Here is a 25,317-nt window from a genome sequence, read left to right as displayed (position 1 = left end):
ATATATATATATATTTTTTTTTTTTTTAAATAAAGCTTACAATGTGGTTTGCTTTCTCTTTAATGTCAGTTACTCATACCTCCAGGATTCTCTGTCCTCTCAGCAATTAATACCCCATCCCAGGACAGTTTTCCTACTTCCCTCTTTTCTGTTCAGAAGAAAAACACACAGGCTCTTTTCATCTTGAGTTTAACACTTATCATTCCTGATAATCAGATATGGGGAAAAGAAAAATAGTAAATCCAATCAAGTCACAAAGGTGTATGGTTCCTGACTTCTTGATTTCTTGCTAACCAAGAGTTTCAGCTTTTCTTTCTTTTTTTAGATTTATTTATTTATTTATTTGTCAGAGAGAGAGAGAGGGAGAGAGCACAGCAGGGGGAGTGGCAGACAGAGGGAGAGAGAGAAGCAAGCTCTCTGCTGAGCAAGGAGCCAGATGTGGGACTTGATCCTAGGACCCCGGGATCATGACCCAAGCCGGCATTTTGGACTAATGGTCTGATTTCAGACTTCTGGCTCTCAGAACTGCAGGAAAGAAATTTCTATTGTTTTAAGCCACCAAATTTGTGATAACCTGTTACTGCAGCCCAAGGAAATTAATTTAGGTGCTCACTAGTCTCAATTGCATATTTATTTGAGAGAGAGAGAGAGAGATTGGGAGAGAGAGCATGAGCAGGGAGAGGGAGAAGCAGGCTCCCCCCCCCCCCCCCCCCCCCCCCGGGCGCCAACCCCCGCCAGCAGGGAGCCCAACACCAGCTGGGTCCCAGGACCCTGGGATCAAGACCTGAGCCGAAGGTAGAAGCTTAAACGGACTGAGCCACCCAGGTGCCCCATTCCTGGTATATTTTCATCTTTGTCTTAAGTCACGGAATAAAAACTGAGTAAAACAGGATCCTTGTCTTTGAGGTTGATGAGGGGAGTTACACACACACACATACAATGAAATTAATATGTGGAAAATGCAGCAATGATCATGTGCACAGAGTATTATGAACATACTGAAGAGTGTACGGACTACAGGATGCGTCTGTATGAGCACTCAGGAGAGGGGAGCTAGAAAAAGCTTCATGGCAAAAGCGTGCCTCTGAACTGACACATAAAGGAGGGAGTAATAAAGCAGGCCAAAGGGGTAAACTTTGATCAATTTTTTCCCCATGGATTTCATATTCTGAAGGATGCTGTCTACCTTAGACAGTGTTTATTAAGTAACAACAGATCAAAAACATCTCTAACTGCCAAACAGGTTATAATCAGCATAGGGTGGTCACTACTATCTTCCTATTATTTAAGCCAAGAGCAAAGTTATTAGTTGTCATTTGATTTTTCTCCCTGTAAAGTCCTTTTCTCGGCAAAAATGTAATTTGTTTCTTTCATTATGATTTTTGGAATACTGATATAGCGACAGAACTCTCTCCTCATTCTTTTCAAGGACAGGCTTTCCTGTCGGTAAAGGCAGTAACTCCTTGCACTAACCCATCTGGTTTAGAGAAAATGATATTTGAAAAGAACCTCATTAATGAGAGTTTCTGCATAGCAGGGCCATAGCTCTGTCTGCGGAGGGTAGGAGGATAATTCACAGTATTGTTTCCTTGTAAGGCAACATACACAATCGGATCCTGGACCCCTTTACAGAACTCCTACAAGATAATAGGGATCAGGGTAATAATCAACATTTGTATAGCATTCTATCATTCTACAAAAGGATTTCACAAAAGTATCTGATTATGGGTTGTTAGAATTGAAAGCAAATCCTGTTTTGCCATCTCAAGCAAGTTTCTCTTCTTTTTTGATTTTTTTAGTCTTTATTGTAATGTTCTTGTTCTTCCAGATAACATTTTCCAGCTTTATTGAGATATAATTGACATATAACACTGTGTAGCTTAAAGCGTTGAATATGTTGATTTGCTGTTGAATATGTTGATTTGATACTTATCTATTATGACAGGATTACCATTGTAGGTTAGCTAACACTTCCATCACCTCATATAGTTATCCTTTCTTTTTGGTGGTGAGAAGATTTAAGATCTACTCTCTTTAAACACTTACAAGTATATATTACAATATCATTAATTATAGTCATTGTGCTGTATATTCCATCTCCAGAGCTTATACATCATATAAGTGGAAGTTTGTATGCTTTAACCAACCTCTGCCCATTTCTCCCACCCTCTCAGGTGAGCTTAATCTCTTTCAGTTTCTTTATCTCTAAAGTAGGGACACTGACTTCCACTGGGAAAGCTATCAAGTGAATTGAGTGAGATTTTTAAGTATGAAGTACCAAGGACAGTGGCTGACAAATAGTAGGTACATAGTAAGAGCTAGATCCATTATTTTTGTCTTTTCTTTTTCCCTAGAAGTAGCTGAACTTAAAAAAAATTGTCTTTGATCATCAACAAGGTGAAATGACAACCTATGGTGTAGGAACAAATATTTGCAAACCATCCATCTGATAAGGGGTTAATATAAAAAATATATAAAGAGCTCATACAATTCAATAGCAAAAAAAAAAAAAAAAAAAAAAAACAACCCAAAACAAACAAAAACCCAAGCAATTAAAAAATGGGCAAAGGACCTAAATAGATCTTCCTCCAAAGAAGATACATGAAAGACCAACTGGTATATGAAAAGATGCTCAATATCACTTGTCATTAGGGAAATGCAAATTAAAATCACAATGAAATATCATCCCATACCTATTAGAATGGCCATCAACAAAAGACAAGACAAGGCATGGATGTAGAGAAAAGGGAATCTTTGTGCACTGTTGGTGGGATTGTAAATTGGTGTAGCAATTATAGGAAAAGTATAGAGGATCCTTAAAAAAATTAAAGATAGGACTACTGTATGATTCAGGAATTCCACTTTTGGAAATATATCCAAAGAAAATGAAAACACTAACTGGAAAAGATATCTGCACCCCGTGTTCATAGCAACATTATTTACACTAGCCAAGACATGGAAAAAACCTATGTGTGCATTGATGGGATATTATTCAGCCATAAAAAATGAGGAAATACTACCATTTGTGACAACGTGGATGGAACTTGAGGGCATTATGCTACATGAAATAAGTCAGACAGAGAAAGACAAATACTGTATGATCTCACTTACAAGTGTAATACAAAACTCCCACAAAAATAAAAACAAAAAACAACTCATACAAAAAGAGCTCAGACTGTGGTTACCAGAGATAGAGGATGGGAGGAAGGGATATTGAAGGAAGGTGGTCGAAGGTACAAACTTGCAGTGATAAGATAAATACTAGAGATATAGTACAACATGATGACCATAGCTAACACTGCTGTATGTTATATAGGAGTTAAGAGAGTAAATTCTAAGAGTTCTCATCCCAAGAAATTTTTTTCCTTTTTATTATATCTATACGAGAAAATGGATACTAGCTGATCCTATTGTGGTAATCATTTCACAATACATGCAAATCAAACCATCACATTGTATGCCTTAAACTTATACTGTAATGTATGTCAATAATTTCTTAATAAAGCTGGAAAAAAAAAGAACTAGATCAATTAAGTCAAGAAAAAACGTGTTTTGTTATGCTATTTTTCCATTGCTTCATTCCTCTCAACTCCTGGCAAGAACCAAACCATTTTGCTGGAACTTTCTTAATTCCCATCTATTGAACTTACGGCTCTCAGATGGTTACTTAGGGGTGTAATTTCAGGAGTACCAGGGTGTCCCAGAATTTGACCTTCTCCAGTGGTGTCTCTCCTTGGGTTCTCTGTGTGGTCTTTTTTTGGGTCCTCTAGACATCACATGGGAAATATGAAGAACAGGGAATATGAAGAATATGAAGAACATTTATAAATAATATGCTTCCTAACCCCAGAAAGATTTAAAGCAGTTTTCAGGATTTGATCATGCATGAAAGAGGAAAGTCCTTTATCACAGAGAAATGACAGACTACTAGATAGTGAACTGCATGAAATGTAACCCACACTTGATATGGATTAATTCGTTTTGAACGGAGGGTTGCTGTCATTAATCAGTCCATGAAATTAATTGTGGTAAGTACATTGCTGTAGTAAGAGAAGATTTTAATGATATTTTAGTTTTAATTACATATTATGGCATGTGTTATAAAATTGATTTTGTTTAAAAAAAAAAAAAGCAAAAGCTTGAAAGCCATGAGATTAGAGTACAAGTGGTTTACCTTTTCTGCCACTTGTTAGTTGTTAAAGTTTGGAAAATCCCTGATTTCATAAACTTTTGTTGGACACTTACTTTGCATCAGACATATTTCTATATGAATGATTTTTTTTTTCTCCCTCTCTCTCTTTCCTAATACAGATAATTTGTGGTGTAGGATAGGTAGCCTGTGTCAGTCCCATACTCTTCTCACCCTTCGCCAGGCCTCTGGTGCGAGTTTTGGGGGGATTCCTATAACTAAACAGATTCTGGTACTAGGTAATAAAACACACATTTCCAAACAGAGTGAATCTGAGCTTTCCTAAAGCCCCCTGAGAATTACGTCATCTTTAACCATTAAACCGCTGGGCTATTTTTTTTTTTTTTTCGGAATTTTCTTCAAAGCCTTGCATGAATGTGGGTTGGGGTGGGGGTAGGGACTAAGAAGGAGGTAGAGGGAAGCTTTAGGTAAGGGGCTGTGAGGAGGCGCTTGTTGGGGGTGGGATGAATTGCTGAGGATGGGCGGGAGAAGGCGGATGCTCGTACACAGAAGGCTATTTCCGGCTCAAATTTCCTTACGGAGGCTCTTTGAGTTGAACTTTTTTGGGGAAAACGATCCCTGCCAAAGAACTAGGTGTATGCGAGTGTACGAGAGTGCGGCGGGGTTCCCCACCTAGGGTATGGGTATCATTTTCCACATCTTTGTCGGTCTCTGCGAGCCGGAGCCTGCGGGGGACGCCTCCCAGTTCCCAGCCGGGACATCCTGAGCAGTGGCAGCCACAACAACAGGCTCGTCCGCAGACAAAGAGGCGGGCGCGGCGGGGCCGACTCGCGCAGCCGGGCGGCGGGGCCGGGGAGCGCGCGCTCCGAGCGCCGGGTCCGGGCCGCGGAGGGTGCAGCGCAGACCCCGCGCGGGCCGCAGCCCCGCGCCCGGAAGACCCGGCCCCGGGACGCAGACCCCGCCCGGGCTGGCTCTGCGCCGGCCTCCGGACTTCCACTCAGTCTTTGACCCTCCGTCCCCCCCCTCCCCGCCCCTCCCGCAGGCCGCACAACTGTAACCGCTGCCCCGGCCGCCGCCGCTCCTTCTCGGGCCGGCCGGCGGAGAGCGCAGCGCGGCGGGGCCGGCGGCATGGCTGTGTCCTGGAGGAACTGGCTGGCCAACGAAGGGGTTAAACACCTCTGCCTGGTAGGATGGCGGTCAGGGCTCTCTCCGCGTTTTCTCTCGTGCAGCGACTTTGATTCATTCTCTGAGCGTGCGCGGGTGGGAAGCTGGAAGAAGTTTTGCCTCTAATTCAAACATTCTCAACTAACAAAACTTTCCGCTGTTAATACCTGGAAATAATAACGACCCCCCCCCCAACCCATCCCCTCTCCAAATACATGGGAACTTTCATGGACACTGATGGAGGAGCAGATGTGGAGGAAGGGAGAAGAAATCACTTTTAGTGAAGACAACTATTTCTTAACGCTTTAAACATCTTACCCCCTTTGCTCTTTTCCCAGCTTGCTTCTGTTTGGTGTTGCATTTTAACAACATGCAATGCTCGGGACGTAGTGATGTCACTAATTTCTTAGGCTCATTTTGTACTGCACGGGATGCCTGGAGATCATTTAGGAGACCTCTTTGCAACCCAAATGCTTAATCTCAGGTGCAGGGACTGAGTGAGGTCAGGTTTGTTTTGCTCTGAGTGATTTTCAGCTTGCTGGTTAATTGAAAATGCTTTCTGCAATTACTAATCCAGCTTCCACTGGAAGTATTGTGTCCAGCGAATGTACTTGAAGTTTTCATTCATCAGGTAATGTTTATTTTTAATTTTTGTTTTCTCTCTCTGTATGATTTAGTTTATCTGGCTCTCCCTGAATGTTTTGCTATTCTGGAAAGCCTTCCTGCTGTATAACCAAGGGCCAGAGTATCACTACCTCCACCAGATGTTAGGGGTAAGTGGGACTTGGGTAACCCTGTAGAATGGGTTTAGGGTAAGCAGGCATTGCTACAAGGCTTGGTCAATTCTTTTATTTATTAAAGAAACCCTGGTTGTCCACTTGAGAAAGATTTGTCATTCTCTAAAGTGGTTAGGTTTTCTTGATGTATCATTTACACTCACATAGGTTAAAATGATTGACTCTTAAGAACCAAAGACACTATCTGCTAAAGTGAAAGGAATGAACCTGACAGACCAGGCTAGTAGTGCCTGAGAGAAGTTGCTACATCTTGTCAGCTGCCAAGTGCCTTGAAGGATCTGCCTCACCAGTAGGACCAACCAATGACAGGCTTTCAATTTTCACTAATCAAGACCTCAGCCTGCCCATAAGCTTATCCAGAGGATTTCTGCACTGTTTCCTTTTTCTGCCAGTTCTCACAAAGTAGGTGTCTAAGGCAGTTACTCATTTCTAGGCATTTCTCAGCTTCTTCAACCCTAGGTTACTGGTTGATTATGGTTCCAGTGTTCTGTCTGAATATGAGAATGATATTGTGCAGAACTTTGCTCTGATTTATCTCATGTTGATATTTTTCCTTTTCTCTAGTTCATGACATTTCTGATCTCATTCTTTCCATTCCCTTCCTACTTGACTCCTTAACAAAAGACAGAGGCACCGACGACATCTTTATTTGTATTAGGAGGTAGCATTTTCTAAGCAACAAGCAAAAAGTATAAAGCATATTGAAAAATTTTAGGGCTTCTGAAAAAGATTTTGTCATTCCTTTTCATTGGGGAAGAGAACACATTCTAATTAGGAGATGCGTTGTTTTCTTTTCCATGGTTTAATGATTATTTAAAATTAAGATTAGTTCACATGAATTTGTGGGACCAGCTTTCCATTTCCTTCTTTACATTCACAGATCTTATTTATCTTTAAACCTCAGCTCCAAGAGTAGTGCTTGGTACATGCTAAGACTGCAGTAAATTGAGGTTGAATATATTAACTGATGTTTTATTTTATACACTAAAGTACTATTTTTCATTATCTTTTTGTCACACAATTGATATTTTTAAAGTTTAACACTTATTTTTTAAAGAACTTATTTTTTTTAGAGCTCTTTAAGCTTGACAGTAAAATTGAGAGTAAGGTACAGAGATTTCCCTTATGCTCCCTTACCCCCACACATGCATGCATAGCCTCCCCCATTATCAACATCCCCTACCAGTGTGATACATAAGTTACAACTAATGAACCTACATTAACACATCATCATCACCCAATACCTGTATATATTTTTTTAAGATTTTATTTATTTATTTGACAGAGAGAGAGACCGCCAGCGAGAGAGGGAACACAAGCAAGGGGAGTGGGAGAGGAAGAAGCAGGCTCCCAGAGGACTTAATTTTATTTGTCCTAGGCCAATTGTTCCTAATCTTTTGATGATTATGGTATTACCTCATAGTGTAAGAATTTGCAGGCATTTTTCAAGTCCCAAAGAAAATAAAGTATAACAATGGGATATAATTAATTTTAAAATAAATATTGCTGGCTCCCATCTTTTACATGTTTAATACTGATACTTCATTATTATTAACTTAATGCCTTAGAGCATCTTAGAGCGTACAGAACATTCATGAGAACAAGGTCCCACTGTGATGAATTTTAGAAAGCCTGAAAAGGACATAATAAGTATTCTGATATTACAAGTCTCTCTCTCTCTCTTTTTAAGATTTATTTATTTATTTAGAGAGCGGGAGAGAGAGACAGCACAAGTGGGAGGGGAAAAACGAGAGGGAGAGAGAAATTCAAGCACACTCTGCACTCAGCCCAGAGCCCCATGCAGGGCTCGAATCTCATGATCCTGAGATCACAACCTGAGCCAAAACCAAGAGTTGGATGCTTAACCGACTGTGCCACCCAAGTGCTCCCATAAGTCTCTTGAAGGTGAATTTTAGACTCATAAAAATCATGATGGTATTCCTGGAAATGAATTTACTACCATTTTAAAACACAAATGGAAGGAGGCCCTCCAGTTGTTGATTATTCTAATAATAACAACGTGTAAAGGTTGCCGTTATTCATCTTTAAAAGTAAGGTCGTAACAAAGTTGCAGGAGTATGAGGGGAAGGAAGGGTCCACAGAATATAGCCCATTTGCAAGGAGGCATAGATATTGACAAGCTGTTGATTCTTAGTAGTTTGAAATCTCTGCTTTCTACTCAAAACCAACTATGTATTCAACTGTTTATTCCTGTGATATACCAGGCACTTTACAAATATTTGTTTCAAGCTATGAAACCATTCTTCCTATTTTACACACGGGAAAAGGTAGGCTGAGGAAGCTGATGACTTGGTTCAGTGTCAGAATTATGATGTGATTGCACTTCTGTCTGTCTGGCCTTTTTGCCTTTCCTCATGCTACAAAGACTTTCAAAACACTTCACTGGCCCATCCCTGTTAGTTAGGCCACTTATTACTCATCATCAGTGTAGCCCAACATAAATGGAATATGAATCATGCAATTCAAATTTTTTTCTGTAGCATGTTAAAAAAGTAAAACGTCAGTGGCATTAAATGTAATAATATATTTTATTTAAAATAGTCTATCTAAAGTATTGTATTAGATTGAAGTATTCAACATGTAGTCAATATTTAAAAAAAATACCAATGAGGTATTCTAGGCTGTTGCCTATTCTTTGAAATATATGGTATGTATTTTATACTTGTACACATCATAATTCAGTTATCAGATTTTCATCAGAAATACTTGACTTGTGTTTAGATTTCATAAAATTTTACAAATAAAAAAGTGAATTCACATACCCAAGCTCTTCCAAACATATTTAAAATTTTCCTACTAACAAAAGGACTATCAGCTTTAAGTTTAAATTAAAAAAATTAATAAACCTAAAAATTCAGTTTTGTGGTGGGTCTAGGCACATTTCAAATGCTTAATAGCTGTGTGCAACTAGTGGCTACCATTTTAGACAGTGTAAGTGTAGACTGTGGGGGAAGATATTCCTACTTCCATGGTCATATGTTCTTATCATTTTGTTTTACAGCAAACAGTTGGGCACCAACCAGCCCAATGAAAAGACATTTGGAATATGGGTAGTCCTCTTGTTCCCCCTCTCCAAAACAGGAGTTGATATTGGATGGGAAATCATGGGCCCTAGTTATTGGTGTGTAACCATAAAAATATCTCTGAACTTTTTGGTGGTGGGAATCTTTGAGAATGAAGGTAAAATTATTTCATTCTAAGAACTAGTGGATCCATTTTTTATCTATCTTTATTTATATTTATAGGATGCTAGTTGATTGTTCTTAGGTCAGAATAAACGATTAAAAAAATTGTGTAAGAATTGACAGAGAAAAGAAGATCTCAACTGATGAAAGATAAAATAATGTTGAGGTTAATGTGTCTTAGTAGGAGTTTTCATTAGGACTGTTCTTTCCCAGACTGGTCTGACCCAGACCTGGAGGCAGCCTGGTCACGGCTGGTTTATGCTTGAGTTAATGTGCTAATCAGACTGTGCACTTCCTTGGAGATGTTTAATTATGACATGCTGTGAGTTTTGGAATCTTAAAATTAAGCTAAGAAGAAAAAAAGTCTTTTGAGGGAAGCAAACACACACACACACACACACACACACACACACACACACACACACACATATATATATATATATATAAACTAACCAAGCAGTAACCTCCTCCACCTTCCCATACAAGCTTTTAAATAAGGGAATACTTCGATTTTTTAAGATAAAATCTATTTTTGATTTATTTGTTTTCAAGAAATGGAAAATGTAGTTGCTTGCACTTTACTAGAAAGATCCAATGTGTTGCCCCTCACCCTGAGAAATTTAGTTTCCTAGATTTTTTTAAATGTTGGAGCAATTTAACTCAAAATACTACCCATAGAAGCCCTCATATTGAAGTTCATTTATTTCTGAGTTGTATTTCTGACATTTTAATAATTAACAGATATAATTTAATTGATAAGAACATCTTACTTTGAGAAGAGAATGTGTTTTATGCTACCAGATTCAATGTGTCTTGGTTTTATTATCTTTTTCCCCCCAAACTAACATTTGTACATGGACCGTTCATTTTCAAACTAGTTATTCTCATGGTGCTATGATGAGAAATTTATATATTTTTTGCTTTGTCTCACAATAATTATTTAATTTTTTTAAAGGTTTTAATTTTAAGTAATCTCTACACCCAACGTGGGGCTCGAATTACAACCCTGAGATCAAGAGTCTCATGTTCTCCTGACTGAGCCAGCCAGACGCCCCCTCACAATTATTATTTTAGATCTACTGCATGGTCATGAAGATCTTTTTTTTTCTTTTTAAAAAACTTTTATCGAGATACCTATGTTAATTGGAAGAAAGCTGAGAGCGTTGAGGTTTTTTTCTAGTCTCACAGTGACAATCTTTCTTTGGTTAATCATTATCCTTTAAGTGATTAAGAAACATTAACTAATTTACCCTCTCAAAAGTCCTATAAGTTATATCATAATTAACAATTTTCAGAGACAGAAATCTGATGTCATGTGAATTTGGTAAGGTCAGAGATTAGCGTGTCTGTACAAATGGACCTAGGATTTTAGGTCAGTATTTTAGGTTTCACAGCTGGCCTAGGCAGCTTTACTTTTGCTGAGAAGGAATATAGACCACCTATCAGTTTCAGAAAAGGCTTCATCATTAATTCTTTTCATTTATTGCATAAAATGTAAAAGTTACCACCTAGATTTGCCCAAACATGCATTGTAGTTTCAATTCAGGGGATATTTTTAACTGAATGGGTTTTTTTTTTTTTTTTTTTGGTTTTGGTTTTTTCTTTCCATTTGTTTGTTTTTATTCTTAGCATTCTGCTATTTGAAAATAGTTTACTTCCTGTTTATTGCCAGGTGAAATGACTTACATTACTTTGATGCAATCATTATACTCTTAATCCATTTACAGTAGATAGAAACTCAGAATTCTAGACTTGGAAGTAAGCTTTGCTATCTTTATTTAGACTTCTTTATTTTCCCAAATGGAAAAATGTAGTTGAAGCGAGTTGCTCACCATCACCCACTGAATGAGTGGCCTGGTCTCTATTCTGGCCCATTGACCCTCAGTCCAACAGTCAGTCAGTTGATGAACAACTCTATGCACAGATGCATAAACAGATTAAACCCCACACTGTATAGACCACTAGCTTTCCATCTTATGTGAAAGATATTTAAAGATGTTTAACAGTTTAAGAAGTTAAGGAAAATTATTGATTTACCCCCAAGATAACATAATTCTCAGCATTACAGTTGTTTTAGATTTGTCTCAGACAAATTATTAAGGAATTATGAGACTTATTTTTATTTAAATTATTTCTGATTCCATAATATTTGTTGGACTTATACCACTCAGTGTTTAACTTCCTTATTATATACAGCTGAATACTCCGGTATAATTCTCTTTTATCAATACCAGCCAAAACAGTATAGAATTAGAAGGTGGAATTAATTTCAGAGAATTTCAAATCTACTTCCTTCATTTTGTTATTAATAATATTAATAATATCAACAGGAGGTTACATTCATTGAGGATTGTCTAGGTAGCAAGCATTAGTCTATGAGTTTTATGTGGACTAATTTATTTAACATTTCCATCCAACCTGTGAAGTAGATTTTTTTTAAAAGATTTTTATTAATTTGAGAGAGTGATGGGGGGAGGGAGCAGCCGGAGAGGGAGAAGAAGACTCCCTGCTGAGCAGGGAGCTCAGCTTTGACTTGGGGTTTGATCCCAGGACCCTGAGATCATGACCTGAGCCAAAGGCCGGTGCTTAACCGACTGAGCCACCCAGGTAGCTCCAGGTGCCCCTGGAGTAGATATTTTTCATTTTTCAGCTAAGTGACGGAATTAGGGATGTTCTGTATGTTGCTAGTGAGTGGCAGAAGCAGGACTCCCTCCCACATACCCTGATTCCAGAACTTGTATTGTTAACCATTGTGCTCTTCTGCCTCTATGTAACATTATATTAGGCCGAACTGTATGGAATTGCCATTTTGATAAAAAATAATCAAATGTCAGTCATTTTATATAGTTCAACCTGATAACAACTGTTACCCTTTACTAATCACATACTATGTGCTAGATATAATTAGTTCTTTGCTCTTTCTTTTTATAATCTCATTTACTCTCCATATTTAAATTATCCTTGTAACAACCTTGAAAAATAAGAAGTATCACTTTTCAGGGGATTGAGAAACTGAGATTCTGAGTGGTTAGGTAACTTTTCCCAAGTCAACAGCTAACACCTGAAGAAGCCCTATTTGAACCCACATTTGTCTCATACAGAAGACCATGTTCTCAATCACTGTGCTCTACCAGGGAGGTTCTGAGACAGATGGGGTTAGAATATGGAATTTTCTACACTTGCCTGAGGTTCTTATGCGTCCTACCACTGGCTCTGCATTAGACTGTCTATATGTATGTTTGTGTGTTTTTGTATTTATAAGTACTCGATCAGAAATGAAGGTAAGATTATTGTTTATGGATTACTCCTAGATGTGAGGCAGACATGTACACCTCATCCTAATTGGTGCCTCCTGTGTTAGTTTGCTCAGGCTTCCATAACAAAGTACCACAGACTGGGTGGTCTAACCAACAGAAGTGTGTCCTCACAATTCTGGAGGCCACATGCTTTATGCTGTCTCTGGGGAACACCTAGCCTGAGGCCCAGGAGCCTGTAGAATGGCTGAATGTTACAGGGACCTTCGGAGTTGATCTAGTTCATTTAGCTCGTTTAATAGATGAACTTAGTGGAGTTAAATGTCTTCTTTATCAACTCAGTCTTCTAATCCTAGTCAATTTCCCTAGTTCATCATGGTAAGCAATGTGATGATCCTAAAATTGATTTTAAAAGTCCTTGGGTCATTCTGGGGAGGAAAATCAAATAAACAATCAAACAACAATCAAATGAAGATCATGGACCTTGGAGCTATATGGATATAAGTTTGAATCCTAGCTCAGGCATTTATCTCCCTTTATGATTTTGGTAAATTACTTCTCTGAGCATAAGTTTAACTCATCTGTGAAGTCGGGTTTAAATCTTTCCCTTAGTTTAGTTGTGAAGATTACATGGGAACATGTGGTGAAATGCTTAGCATTTGGTGCATAGGTACTCAGCAAATGATATTTATTACTGTAATTAAGTAGTATTATTTAGCATTAATAGTATTAATAGCACTGAATAGTAATATTATAAATTATTTGTGTTTATAAATAAAAATAATAAAAGGAATTCAAAAGTATATAAAGATGTATTATGTTCTTTATACATTCCATGTCAGAGTTTTAACTAGTCCACAAGGTGGTTTCTATTACATGGAAAACTAACAGAAATTATAAATAACTTGCTCATAGAATAAAGTACCAAGCATAAAGCCCATTATGTAACAGGTGTTCCCCCAAATACCAGTTTTCCTCTTTCTTTCCCTCTTGTCTCCTTCATAGCCACAGGTGATAATTCACCTACCTGAAACATGATGAAATCGTTGTACTTACCTTAGAGTGTTGTGTTAAGGATTAGATGATGTAAAAGATAGGAAAGTACTTTGAAGAATTGAAAACATCGTGGATGTGAAAAATGGTTATCATTTACTGTTGCTGTGTCCTGTCATTCCTCCCAGCTTTTAAGGCTCCGGCCACGGCACCATGACAGAGCCCCCCCCAGGAGTCACAAAGCATAGTCACAGAGAAAGGAATAAAGGAAAAGTGGCAGATGCTCTTTAACATCCAATACGTATTACATTTACAGTATTGACTCTTGAAATGGGACCTTGAAGGTCTGTGACATGTTGTAATTAATAATTTTGCTAAGGCATGAACTAAGACTGAGACCTTAGTATGATAGCAGATGACTTAAGTGGGGAGTGGGTCTCACTTCTTAGTATCCACATTTTAATGCAACTTTGTGATGTGATAGTAATCAAACAATGTGGTAAAAGTCATGTGAAAAGTAGTTTCTTTAGTGCTTTGGCAGTGGGACTAAAGAAAACGTAGATTAGGATAAAGATGGACTTTGCATGATCAGTAGAATGTTTACATGTTTAGAAATTGAAAACTTGAATTTGACAATGACTCTTATCTAGAGATAAATGAATTGAATACAAGTTCTCTGGGGAACTTGGTTTAAATTGCATGATTTAATGGTTTTCATGAATGGAAATTGTTAAAGGTCTTCAGACACATCGCAGGGATATCAGAGGTTTAAATAGTTTCAGGCAAGAAGAGATGAGTGATGTACACAAAGTAAAAGCGTTTTATACATCTGAAATTAAAAAGAAAGTGGGCACTTCAATACTAAGATAAATCTAAGAAATTATTTATGGTGAATGCCTTTCTGACTATATTCCTTTTTTCCTGTGATAGGATTACCAAATAGCTGATTTCAAAGTGCCAGTAATTTTGTTTCATGTGATCTTAGAAAGCTCAGGTGCATTGGAAAGATACGAAGGGGTAGTTATCCAAACAAATTTCTTTTTTCTGCGTGTTATACTTTTGATTCTCTTTGCTAATTTCTAACCCCCCCCAATTCTCTCTCTTATGGGCCTTCTAATTACTTGCATAACTCATTGTCACCCTACCTCGAATGAGAACATTGATTTCCAGGCTGGCGAGGGTGTCCCAAGAGAATTGTGGTACAAGAAAAGAACCACCTCTTGCGAATATGCTGAAATAGGGTGATAAGAGTACTTTTACCTCTCATTGATTTCCCTTGGCCAAGTTGCTTTTGAGAAGGTACTTTGGGCCTTTGAGCTTTGTTAATTCTCTCAGTTGGAAAAACATGGGCCCAAAAGCACATTTGTAAAGTGCTTTGAGTCATGCAAAAAAAGGTAAAGAATATGTTTTTCTGCCCCCTCCCCCCACCCCATCGCTCAGAATATCTAAAGGGAAAACGAAGCAAATATCATCGGTGTTCTATATTAATGGGTTCCAGTTGGGAAAAAATGACTCATATTAAGCCACAAGAATGCAGAGCTTCAGTATGAATGTTCTTCCATTCAAGAAATGGCATTTGCTGTTGGGCATTGTCTGTATTACATTTGTTACCTCCCATGGAAGTTTTCTGTGGAGTTGGAGTTTGGCTTGGACTATGTAGAACCCATCACTGAGCTATTTATTTTGATTTTGTACATTTTGTAAAACATAAGAGAGGGAAAGAATGAGTCAAATGGACATCTTAGAAGAGTTTACAGTCATAATGGATCTATAAAGTTTACTTAATTTTGGTTTGCCTGAAAAAAACTAGTCTCTGACTTGTACTGATTTTAAAGCTTGGACATGTTATTCTTAAAGAAGAAAATATATTTTGTTCAACCACAGATTTTAGATATATAAAATTTGTTCAAGTCTTATAGGACATGAGTAAAAATTCTTGTTAAAACTGTCTGTTACCACCTTTTCCTAAGCATGAAATGACTATTAGTTTAAATTTCAAATATATTAATACCTGTGAAAATTCCAAAGTTTAATGGAAACAATATAATGTAATGAACAATGTAATATAAGAATATGGATTTTGTGGACAGATTATCTAAAGTGGAAATTGTGACTTTACCTTTTAAGAAATGTATCTTTAACTAATTTATTGAAATCTGCAAAGCTTTAAGTTTCCTCAATTTTAAATGGAGAATTGTATTATGAAATCGAACTACCTAAATATTCCAGTATTGAAATATTCTGACTTAAAAAAATGGCAGTTTTGCATGGTTAAATTTAGTATCTCTTACAGGGTTTTGTTTTGTTTTGTTTTGAGGAGAGGATTGAGTAGAATGAGGAAGAAATGCCTGTGAGGCCTTCAAAAAGAATGACTTCCCTTTTTGCTAATGGCAAGTTATAGTAGACAATGCTAGAGTCATTTCTTTCAGGCCACGTTTTTGAAGTTGAGAATGTTTTGATGTTGAAATCTATTTGTAAATGGCTGCTAATGACAAAATTTCCAGCAACTAAGAGAGATTAACTCCTAATTTCATACAGCGTATACATTCTGAATTATTTAAAGAGCTATTTTGCAAGCGGCAGTGTGTTTTTGTTAATTACAGTTTCAAAACTATTGAAGCTCATAATTAATTGCTTTTTAACTGGTAATGGTTTTCAAATTTTATCTCAATTTTTTGGCCTTTTTATCTAAATTTTTTCTGTCAAGCCAACCAAAGATTGAGGTACACACGAAGAGAACTAATTTTAAAGGAAGTTAGCAGTGAATCTTCTCTGTAAAAAACAAAGGATTTAAAAAGCTATATTTTGGATTTCAGGTACAAAGTCTTTAAACTTATACCTTAGTTCGTAGCACACTATCTTTGTGGGTCTTTTGCTTTCTTCATCATTCATTCATTAATTCATTGTTTAATCACTTTTCATTCTCCAATTCTCCAGTTCCTTTTTCGTCCTGACAGTAGCAACTTTTTTTAACATGCTGACACGTATCCTTCTATTGGTATTTTATTTGCATTTTTCTTTGAATTCACCAAAATGGTATTATGCGTAGACTCATTCTGTTTCTTGCTTTTTTCCATCTGGTATTATGTTTTCAAAGTCTATCATGTGACTATGCGGTTCTTTGGGTTTTTTTTCTATTTGCTACACAGTATTCCATGGTTCGCATCTGCCACAGTTTACTTGCCCATTCTCCCAGAGATGGACCCTTTGATTTCCTCCAATTTCCTACTACTTCTGGTAATACCATGATGAACATAAAGCATACTCTTAGAGTGTAAATATTATACAGTAGTTTCCTGGTTTTATACTTTAGAGACTTTGCCCAATCACTGGAGGACAACTAATCTGTTCATATTTTAACAAAATTACATATTTTGTTAGGTTATTTCCATATACTTGTTGTAATGGTTTTTGGTGAGATTAAGATGACGTTGGAGGTGATATCACATATAGAACAATTTTAAAAACTGACATTCAGTTGTAGTAACTGGTTTTCAGTGAGAAATCTAAAGGTTATTGGATAACTAAAGGGAAGAATGCAGCAAATATTTTAAGTATTATTTGATTTCTGTATTCCCATGGCTTTTTTCTTATGTATTGCACATAATATTAACCATTTAAACAAAAAAAAAAGCCATATAAAGTTACAGTAAAAGCAATAATAATAACACCTATAATGTCAGACTTAGAAATATAGGAAATGGGGGGTTGGTGCATCTGGACAGCGCAGTCTGTTAAGACTCCAGCTCTTGGTTTCTGTTCAGGTTGTGATCTCAGGTTCCTGAGATTGAGCCCCCCATCAGGCTATGGGCTCAGCGGGGAGTCTGCTGAAGTTTCTCTTTCCCTCTCCTTCTGCCCCTCCCTGCCATGCTTTCTTTCTCTCTCAAATAAATAAATAAATCTTAAAAAAAAAAAGAAGTATAGAAAATGGAATAAACATAGGAGAGATCATTAGAAGGATAGGTTAATAGAGAGGAATGGATCATAGAAAAGATAAACAAAGAAGCGTCACAGCAACGTTTCTCCCTAACTTTCTGAGCTGCAAAGTATAATATAATAGATAGCTGTATGGACCCAGAGACCAAGCATGGTTGAAGGGTTTGGGATGAAGTATGACTGGAGGGTTGTTTTTGTTTGTTTTTTCAGTCCATTTTACTTAGTACCTACTGTCTTACCCATTTTGGCCATTTTGGTGTACCCAGGTTTCGCTTTCTTAGAATTAATATCTTCTTGGAGACAGTATTTTTTTCCCAAAGAAAGACTAGAACAAATTTAACTGGATTCAAAGTTGAAAGTTATGGTTAAAAGACATGCTGAGTTAGCTAAGGGTACTGATGTTTTGAGGACAAAGATACAACTTAAAAAGAGTTTTATAGATTCAATTAAGAGGAGTTATTAACAAATAGAATTGAATTCAGGAGGAGTAAAATAGATATGTTTAAGTGGGTATGTTTGACAGTCATGAGAGAAAAATCTTAGTATTGAATATTCTATATTCACTGTATAAGTTTTATTTATTTATTAATTTTTAAGATTTTATTTATTTGACAGAGAGAGCGAGAGAGCACCAGCAGGGAGAACTGCAGGCAGAGGGAGAAGGAGAAGCCGACTCCCCACAGAGCAGGGAGCTGGATGTGGGGCTCAATCCCAGGACCCTGGGATCATGACCTGAGCTGAAGGCAGACACTTAACCGGCTGAGCCACCCAGTCTACCCCAGAGTATGAGTTTTAATATACATCGTTATGGATAGTCTGATTACAAGTCTAACCCAGTGAGGGTGTACCATTGCTATGGCTGTTGTTTCCTTTCAAAAATTATTCCATGTGTTCAGGCCACTAGTGTATCTGTTTTGGCTTCTAAGTTTGAGGAGGAATGTTGAGAAATTAAAAATGGTTTAAGGATGAGGAAGAATGATGCAAGATTTTGGAATGATTGTTCCTGATGAAGAGTAGCTGAGATGTGACTAAATAAATATCCAGTAATTGTGATCAGATGTGCTGGACCTGTGACGGAAGAGAAACAGGGCCTGTCTCAGCTTTCTAGCCAACTATGCTCTGCAAAATACCTGCCATTCCTCGGTGTCTTTCCCTGTGCATGGCTAATTTCTGTAGGAGGAGGAACTATAACAATGACATAAAAGCAAATGCATTGTAATTCTTGAGACCCTTGTTCTTGTGCTTTGGATAGGAGTAGATGATAAGAGATGAGCATGAATATCTGAAGGAATGTGATAGGTGAATTAAAAAAATACATTCTGTCAGCTAAAGAGGTCAAGCCATTTTCATTTGATGTGTTTTTACTTTTTAGAGCAGTTGTACAAGAGAAAATGGAGCAAGTTTTTACTATTGTTTTGGTAAGTTTTCCAATTCTTAGGTTTTGGAGACAATTACCTTGGAAGAGGTCACAGGTATTAAGTGTGATGAAAATGTCATACTTTTAAATCTGGTGACCTGTTCAGTAGACAGCATTGCCTGTAGAAACCCATGAATGTGTTCAGTGCAATTCTGGATCCCACTTAGGTTGAACTTTTGCAGACAGACACATACCTTCTGCTCTCTGGGCTTCTGGCACAGGAAAGACAAGGTAGACAAAATCTGGACAGAAATACCATGTTACAGTCTTGCTTTCTTCTTCTCTAAGAGCTATATTTCTTTCTGACTTGTAATAGACTTCTTTTATTTTTTATGTTCAGTTAGCCACTGTATAGTACCTCATTAATTTTTGATATTTGTTCAATGATTCATTAGTTGCATATAAAACCCAGTGCTCATCACAACACGTGCCCTCCCTAATACCCATCACCCGGCTATCCCATCCCCCGACCCCCCTCTCCTCTGAAACCCTCAGTTTGTTTCCCAGAGTCCCTAGTCTCTCATGGCATGTCTCCCTCTCTGATTTCTCCCCCTTCAGTTTTCCCTCCCTTCCCCAATGGTCGTCCATGCTACTCCTTATGTTCTAATATGAGTGAAACCTTGTGATAATTGTCTTTTTCTGTTCGACTTATTTCACTTAGCATAATTGCCTCCAGTTCCATCCATGTCAATGCAAATGGTGGGTATTCATCTTTTCTAATGGCTGAGTAATAGTCCATTGTATATATGAACCAAATCTTCTTTATCCACCCGTTTGCTGAAGGGCATCTTGGCTCCTTCCACAGTTTGGTAATAGACTTCAAAGGAAAGACTACATTCCTACTGAAAATGGAAGAAAGTTTACTTCTAGAAAGGGTGGAATGATGGATGATGATGTATAAAATGAAAGATTTGAGTTAAGCATAAGGAAATCTGGATATGAAGTCAGGATGGATTCTATTCTTTTTGGTGATCCCTTTAATTATATGGAAACAAAATCCGCCCCGCCTTCTTTCTTTAGAACTGATAACTTCTTTAGAGACTGTGTTAAAAAAAAAAAAGAGGTTTATAGATTGGAAGAGAGGTCAACTTGAGTAAAAAATTACATCATATTTAAAAGTCTCCAGGGCAGTTGGTTGACAGAAACCAGCTAGGATCATTTGGCATGAATTAGAGTTCATAATGGAATGAAAGGACATTCATGAGCTTTTGGATATACTTCAAGACCACTGAATCGGTAGTTTATTTTGGAATTTTTAAAGGAAATAATTACTCCAATTATTATTAACTGCTTTCTGATAGCTCATGGAATGTTATTCATTATTGTTTTCATATGAAACCTTATCAAATAGATAATCAACTTTTTGAAGTAACTTCTCGTTGAAATGTCATTTTTAAGAATCCTTAAGTGCAATCTTGCCTGTATGAAATGCTTATCATATTCTAAATTCATATCTCTATTGTAATATCTTAATGGTACATACTGAAATATAAGTTAGGACCACAAGTTTGATTTATAGGGGTAGGTAAAATAAATTGTTCTGATTTTCTGCCATGGACCCTTTTGATGATTATAAAGACAATAAAATGTGCTTACTATTGCTTTGGAAAATTATATGGACTACTTTACAGTGTTGTCTCTTTTTGCTCATATATCTGTCTCACTTCTACTTTTCTTTGGCTTTCATTGCTAAAAGCATATTTTCCTCAAGGAATATTTTTGTCAAAATAATTTTCACTTAATGAGCGTGCACTTTTGAGGTCCCCAACAATAAGAGTCATTTTGGGCACTGCCACTTAGCAGTGCTGCCACTTGCTAGCTTTTGGGGGAAAACAAGGAGATAAATAGGTAAAATAATATAATATGTAAAGTACTCCAAAGGAAATATGGAGGTTGGAAGAGGTGGAATGCCATCACAAATAGTAGGAATGGCAACAAACACCATGAGCTAGGGATAGGGAATGGAGAGAAGAAGAGCTGATTAATCTGGGTAAAGCATCCAGGAGCTGTATTAAACATAAAAGGGTAGCCAGTTGGCCCTATGGCATCATCAATTTGGCTTATTTACAGACTTTTAATACAAGTTGGTACAAAAAGAGGGTTGGACTAGATGACCTATACAGTCTCATCAAAGAGCTACAGTTGCTCTGAGGATTTTCTTCAAATTGGGTGGCATGTAGTTCCCTAGAGTATTTCCTAGTATCCAGAATGGTGGCAGTTGGGGAAATGGAGGCAGAGTTGCTATTCTTGGACAATATTGTGTGATGGAAAGAGTAAGTCTGAATGTAGCTCTAGATATCAACTAGATTTCTTGGGTGATCACTTTTGGTCTTGATTATTTTTTTCTTAATTTCCAAAATGAGGACACTGAAAGATCATCTCATAGGCTCATTCATTCATTCATCCACCATAAATTTATTGAACACCCACTAATTGCTTAGAACTTTTCTAGAAATCTTTAGATACAGTCGAATGCAATAAAGCTCAGCTCCCATAGCTGCAACCAGAATCTTAATTCTTCAGAGCTGAGGATGGAAAGACAGGCTAAGAAAAAGTTATTTGCAGGAAAGCATGCCTTAAGAACATTTACATTCTGAAATTAGAGCAGGTTTGTGGATGGCCAGGGACCAGGATTATGATAATAGCTTCTGTTGACTTTTTACTAGATGCTGGGCACTGCACTAGGTACTATACTTAATACTCACAGTAACCTGTTGAAGTTGATATATCGTTTTTATTTTATAGATGAGGAAAGTAGACATGGTAAGAAAATACATCAGGCCACACAGCTCATAAAAGTGTTTTAAACTCAGGTTTGTTTGACTTTGAAATGCATTCTAAAATAGTGATTGCCAAGCCTGGGTGTACCTCCTGGGACCCCTCTCCAGACCTAAGGAATCAAAATTTCAGGAAGTACAATGGAGATGTGTTTATTTTTAAATAGCCCATCAAGTGCTTTCAGTGTGCAGTCAGTCAGAGTAGGAAAATTTTCTGTGAAGAGTTACACAAAAGGCAGGGAAACCTACTGGTTGGATAACAGATAAGCAATTGAAGGAGTAAGGAAATATTATGGTTTGGGAAGTGTGCTGGGCAAGATGTCTGGATTCATGTCTCTGTTCTGGGGAGTGACATGTTAGAAAATGTCAGATAGCCTGGAGGCGGGCCTAGTTCTAGTCCCTGTTTCTTTCCAAAACAGCAATGTGAATAGTGGCAAAAAGAAGGTTGGACTGGATGACATGTAAAGGCCCATGATAGAGCTACAGTTATGTGGCTACAAAACATGTAAGAATTAGGGGTTGTGTAGGCTTCATTTGGTTTGATTAAAAACAGTTAACAAAATTGACCTTAATGAGTACAAATTTACATAGTTTTAGACAAACACAAAATACCAAGTCAGAATATAAAATAATTTGTTATAAACTTATATGGTAATTTTTTCCCTGGAAATAGTCAACTAATTGTTGACTTGTTAAGAGGTAGCTACAGAAAAATGACCAGTTATTTAAACTTACTTTTAATACTTCTCTGGCCTTTTCGAATCCCTTTGAACAATAGTGTTGCATAGATATTTACATGTAGAATGTCATATTTCCTCAAAATTGTTGAGAAAATTCCCATTGGAGAGCAACATGTTCATTTGAAAGTTAATTTACTATAAAGGTAGTTGGCAAGTCAATGGTTTCAACAGAATTTTGTTATACTTTAATGGCGTTATCAAGAACTTAGATGAAGATGTGGAAAACATGAATGTAAAATTTTCAGCTAAAGCAAAATTGAGAAGAAAAATGTCAGAATATAGAGTTTACATCCAATATGATAGACTATGCTAAACCCAATCCATTCTTGGATTTTTGTACTTGCACTCTCTCACCTTCATGGTTTTTTTTCCACTGTAGGATAGGTGTCATTGGTTGGTAGCGACTCATGTGAGAAAATCTCTATGTTGTACACTTAAGATGAGCCATTATGTAACATAGTTGCCCTATGAAATAGCACAGTTTTAGAATTAGCAGAGATCATGGTTGTGAGGGAGATGATGCTCTTCAGTACTGCCTGCTACTACTACTATGTTGATTAATATCTTGAGGATATGCTGCATTCTGACAGAGTTGGGAAAAGTCATAGAGATGAGAGGGAGTCTAACAATTATTTCAAGAATTTCAGAGGCAACTGATTGTGTTTCACATGAAGAAAACAAGATTGGACTAGGAAGTCATTGTTCTTTTATCTTCAGTTTAGGAATATTATTATCTAGAGCTGCCTGGTGGGCAGAGACACAGAGACACAGACTTCACGCCAGTGTAAGAAAGCAAAACAGAAGTTTTTGACAGTGGAAGAGGCTTCTATCTCTGGAAAAAAATCAATGGAGTGTGGATTACCTTTGGTTATGGTGGTCATATAGAAGGGTTTAGACTCTGGGTGGATGGTGGGATGTGGGAGAGGCCCTTTTAGTTCTCCAAGTTCAGAGGTACATGTTTTAGCAAATTATTTGGCAAAATAAATTTACTGATAACTACAATATTTAGTCAAAACTTGATCCTTTGTGTATGCAAGTCTCAGTCATAATTACCATAAAATGCAACCCTTGTCTCAAACGACATTTTGTGATGATTAACTACACAAAAGTAATATAATTGCCCCAAATACTCTTTTCCAGTTTGTTCTTCATACTTGAGTCAGAGTAATCATTAGCAAAGACTAATCTTTTTATACCACTTCCCTGCTTAAAACGTATTCATTCTGCCCTGATTTTTAGGATAAAGATGTGCATTCTTAATGTGACCTACACAACCCAGCAGGTCCACCCCTTCTCCAGTTTTATGTTGTGATCACCCTCTACTTCCACCCCAACCACACTGACCTACTAGTAAGTTCTCAAGATATACACTATGATCCCACTTGTCGCATCAGTTCTCATGCTGTATTTTTCCGTATGGATGTCTTTCTCATTTTTGAATGACTTGGGCTCTCACTCTCAAAATTTCAGTTCACTTTTCACTTAATTAGGGAAGGCTTCCTGACCTTCTTATTTAGCTTTCATTTCTTGTTACACATGCTTGTGCTCTGTATTTCTATTCACAGCATTGATCATTGTTAGAATTTACATTTGATTATGTAGCTATTTGATTAGTATCTGTTCCCCCTACTAGAATATAAACATCCTAAGGAATAGGCATTCTCTGTTTTTCATTCACAATTGAACTCCCAGTGCCTTGGGATATGTGCATATCATAATAAATATGTATCGAATGAGTGATGTAAGTGGAACTTACTAGAGAAGTACAGAGGGGAATATTCAGAGAAAGGATGTGATACAGCGACCCCAAGGCAATAAATTAATTTTATGTAGTGCTTGCATATTTTAGACTGGTTTTACTTTTCACAAAAGTTCTAAGAACTAGGATTATTATATCATAGCATATTATATTAATTTTATAGATAAGAACATTTATCCTTCTTAATTTGACAGAAAAGGACAGTTAACTAGCTCAAGAATAGTTATTAAGTAGCAGATTTAAGATAAGAAACCATGTGTTTGAGATTTTAGGAAAATTACCATGTACTTGTTATACCCAGATGTTATAGACCCTTATAAGTTGCTTCCAATGGCATATGTTCTTATGATGTTCTTTAGGATTGCATTAATTCAGTCTGCTCTAACAAAATACTGCAGGCCAGGTGGCTAAGAGAATATTTATTCCAGTTCTGGCAGCTGGGAAGTCTAAGATCAAGGTGTCAGCAGATTTGGTATCTGATGAGAGCCCTTTTCATGGTTTGCAGAAGGCCACTTTCTTGCTGTGTCCTGACATGGAGTCTGTGGTCTCTTCCTCTTCTTACAAGAGCACTAATCCCACAATGGGGCCCCTACTCTCCTGATCTTATCTAAACATAGTTACCTCCCCAAAGCTCCCAAACACTATGACATTAGGTTTCTTTTCTTTTCTTTTTCTTCTTCCCTCCCTCCCTCCTTCCCTCTCTTTCTTTCTTTCTTTCTTTCTTTCTTTCTTTCTTTCTTTCTTTCTTCTTTCTTTCTTCTCTTTCTTTCTCTTCCTTCCTCCCTCCTTCCTTCTTTCTTTTTTCTTTCTTTCTTTTTCTTTCTTTCTTTCTTTCTTTCTTTCTTTCTTTCTTTCTTTCTTTCTTTCTTTCTTCCTTCCTTCCTTCCTTCCTTCCTTCCTTCCTTCCTTCCTTCCTTCCTTCTTTCTTTCTTTCTTTCTTTCTTTCTTTCCCTCATTAAATGGGTCCATGTGCACATCCTGCTCTTCACTCTGTTCTCCTGTCCCTCCTCTCCTCTCCTCTCCTCTCTTCTCCTCTCTCTCCTTTTCTTTCTTGACATTAGATTTCATCACATGCATTTTGGGGGCACAGACATTCAGTCCATAAAAAGAAATAAGCTATGTTT

The 25,317-nt window shown here is 37.3% G+C and overlaps 1 protein-coding gene across 1 annotated transcript in view; it reads left to right on the top strand.

Moving 5' to 3' along the window:
* The first annotated feature begins 5,278 nt into the window (after positions 1-5,278).
* Positions 5,279-25,317, top strand: part of NOX4 (NADPH oxidase 4) — a 183,745-nt gene continuing 163,706 nt past the window's right edge. Inside the window, exons 1-2 of the mRNA XM_008704443.2 lie at positions 5,279-5,335; positions 5,992-6,087. Of these exons, the coding sequence (XP_008702665.2) occupies positions 5,279-5,335; positions 5,992-6,087 (153 nt within the window). The remainder of the gene's footprint in view (positions 5,336-5,991; positions 6,088-25,317) is intronic.

The sequence above is a fragment of the Ursus maritimus genome, unplaced genomic scaffold, assembly GCF_017311325.1.
Source record: "Ursus maritimus isolate PB19 unplaced genomic scaffold, ASM1731132v1 scaffold_16, whole genome shotgun sequence".
Lineage (NCBI taxonomy): Eukaryota > Metazoa > Chordata > Mammalia > Carnivora > Ursidae > Ursus > Ursus maritimus.
This window is presented reverse-complemented; position numbering and strand designations above follow the sequence as displayed.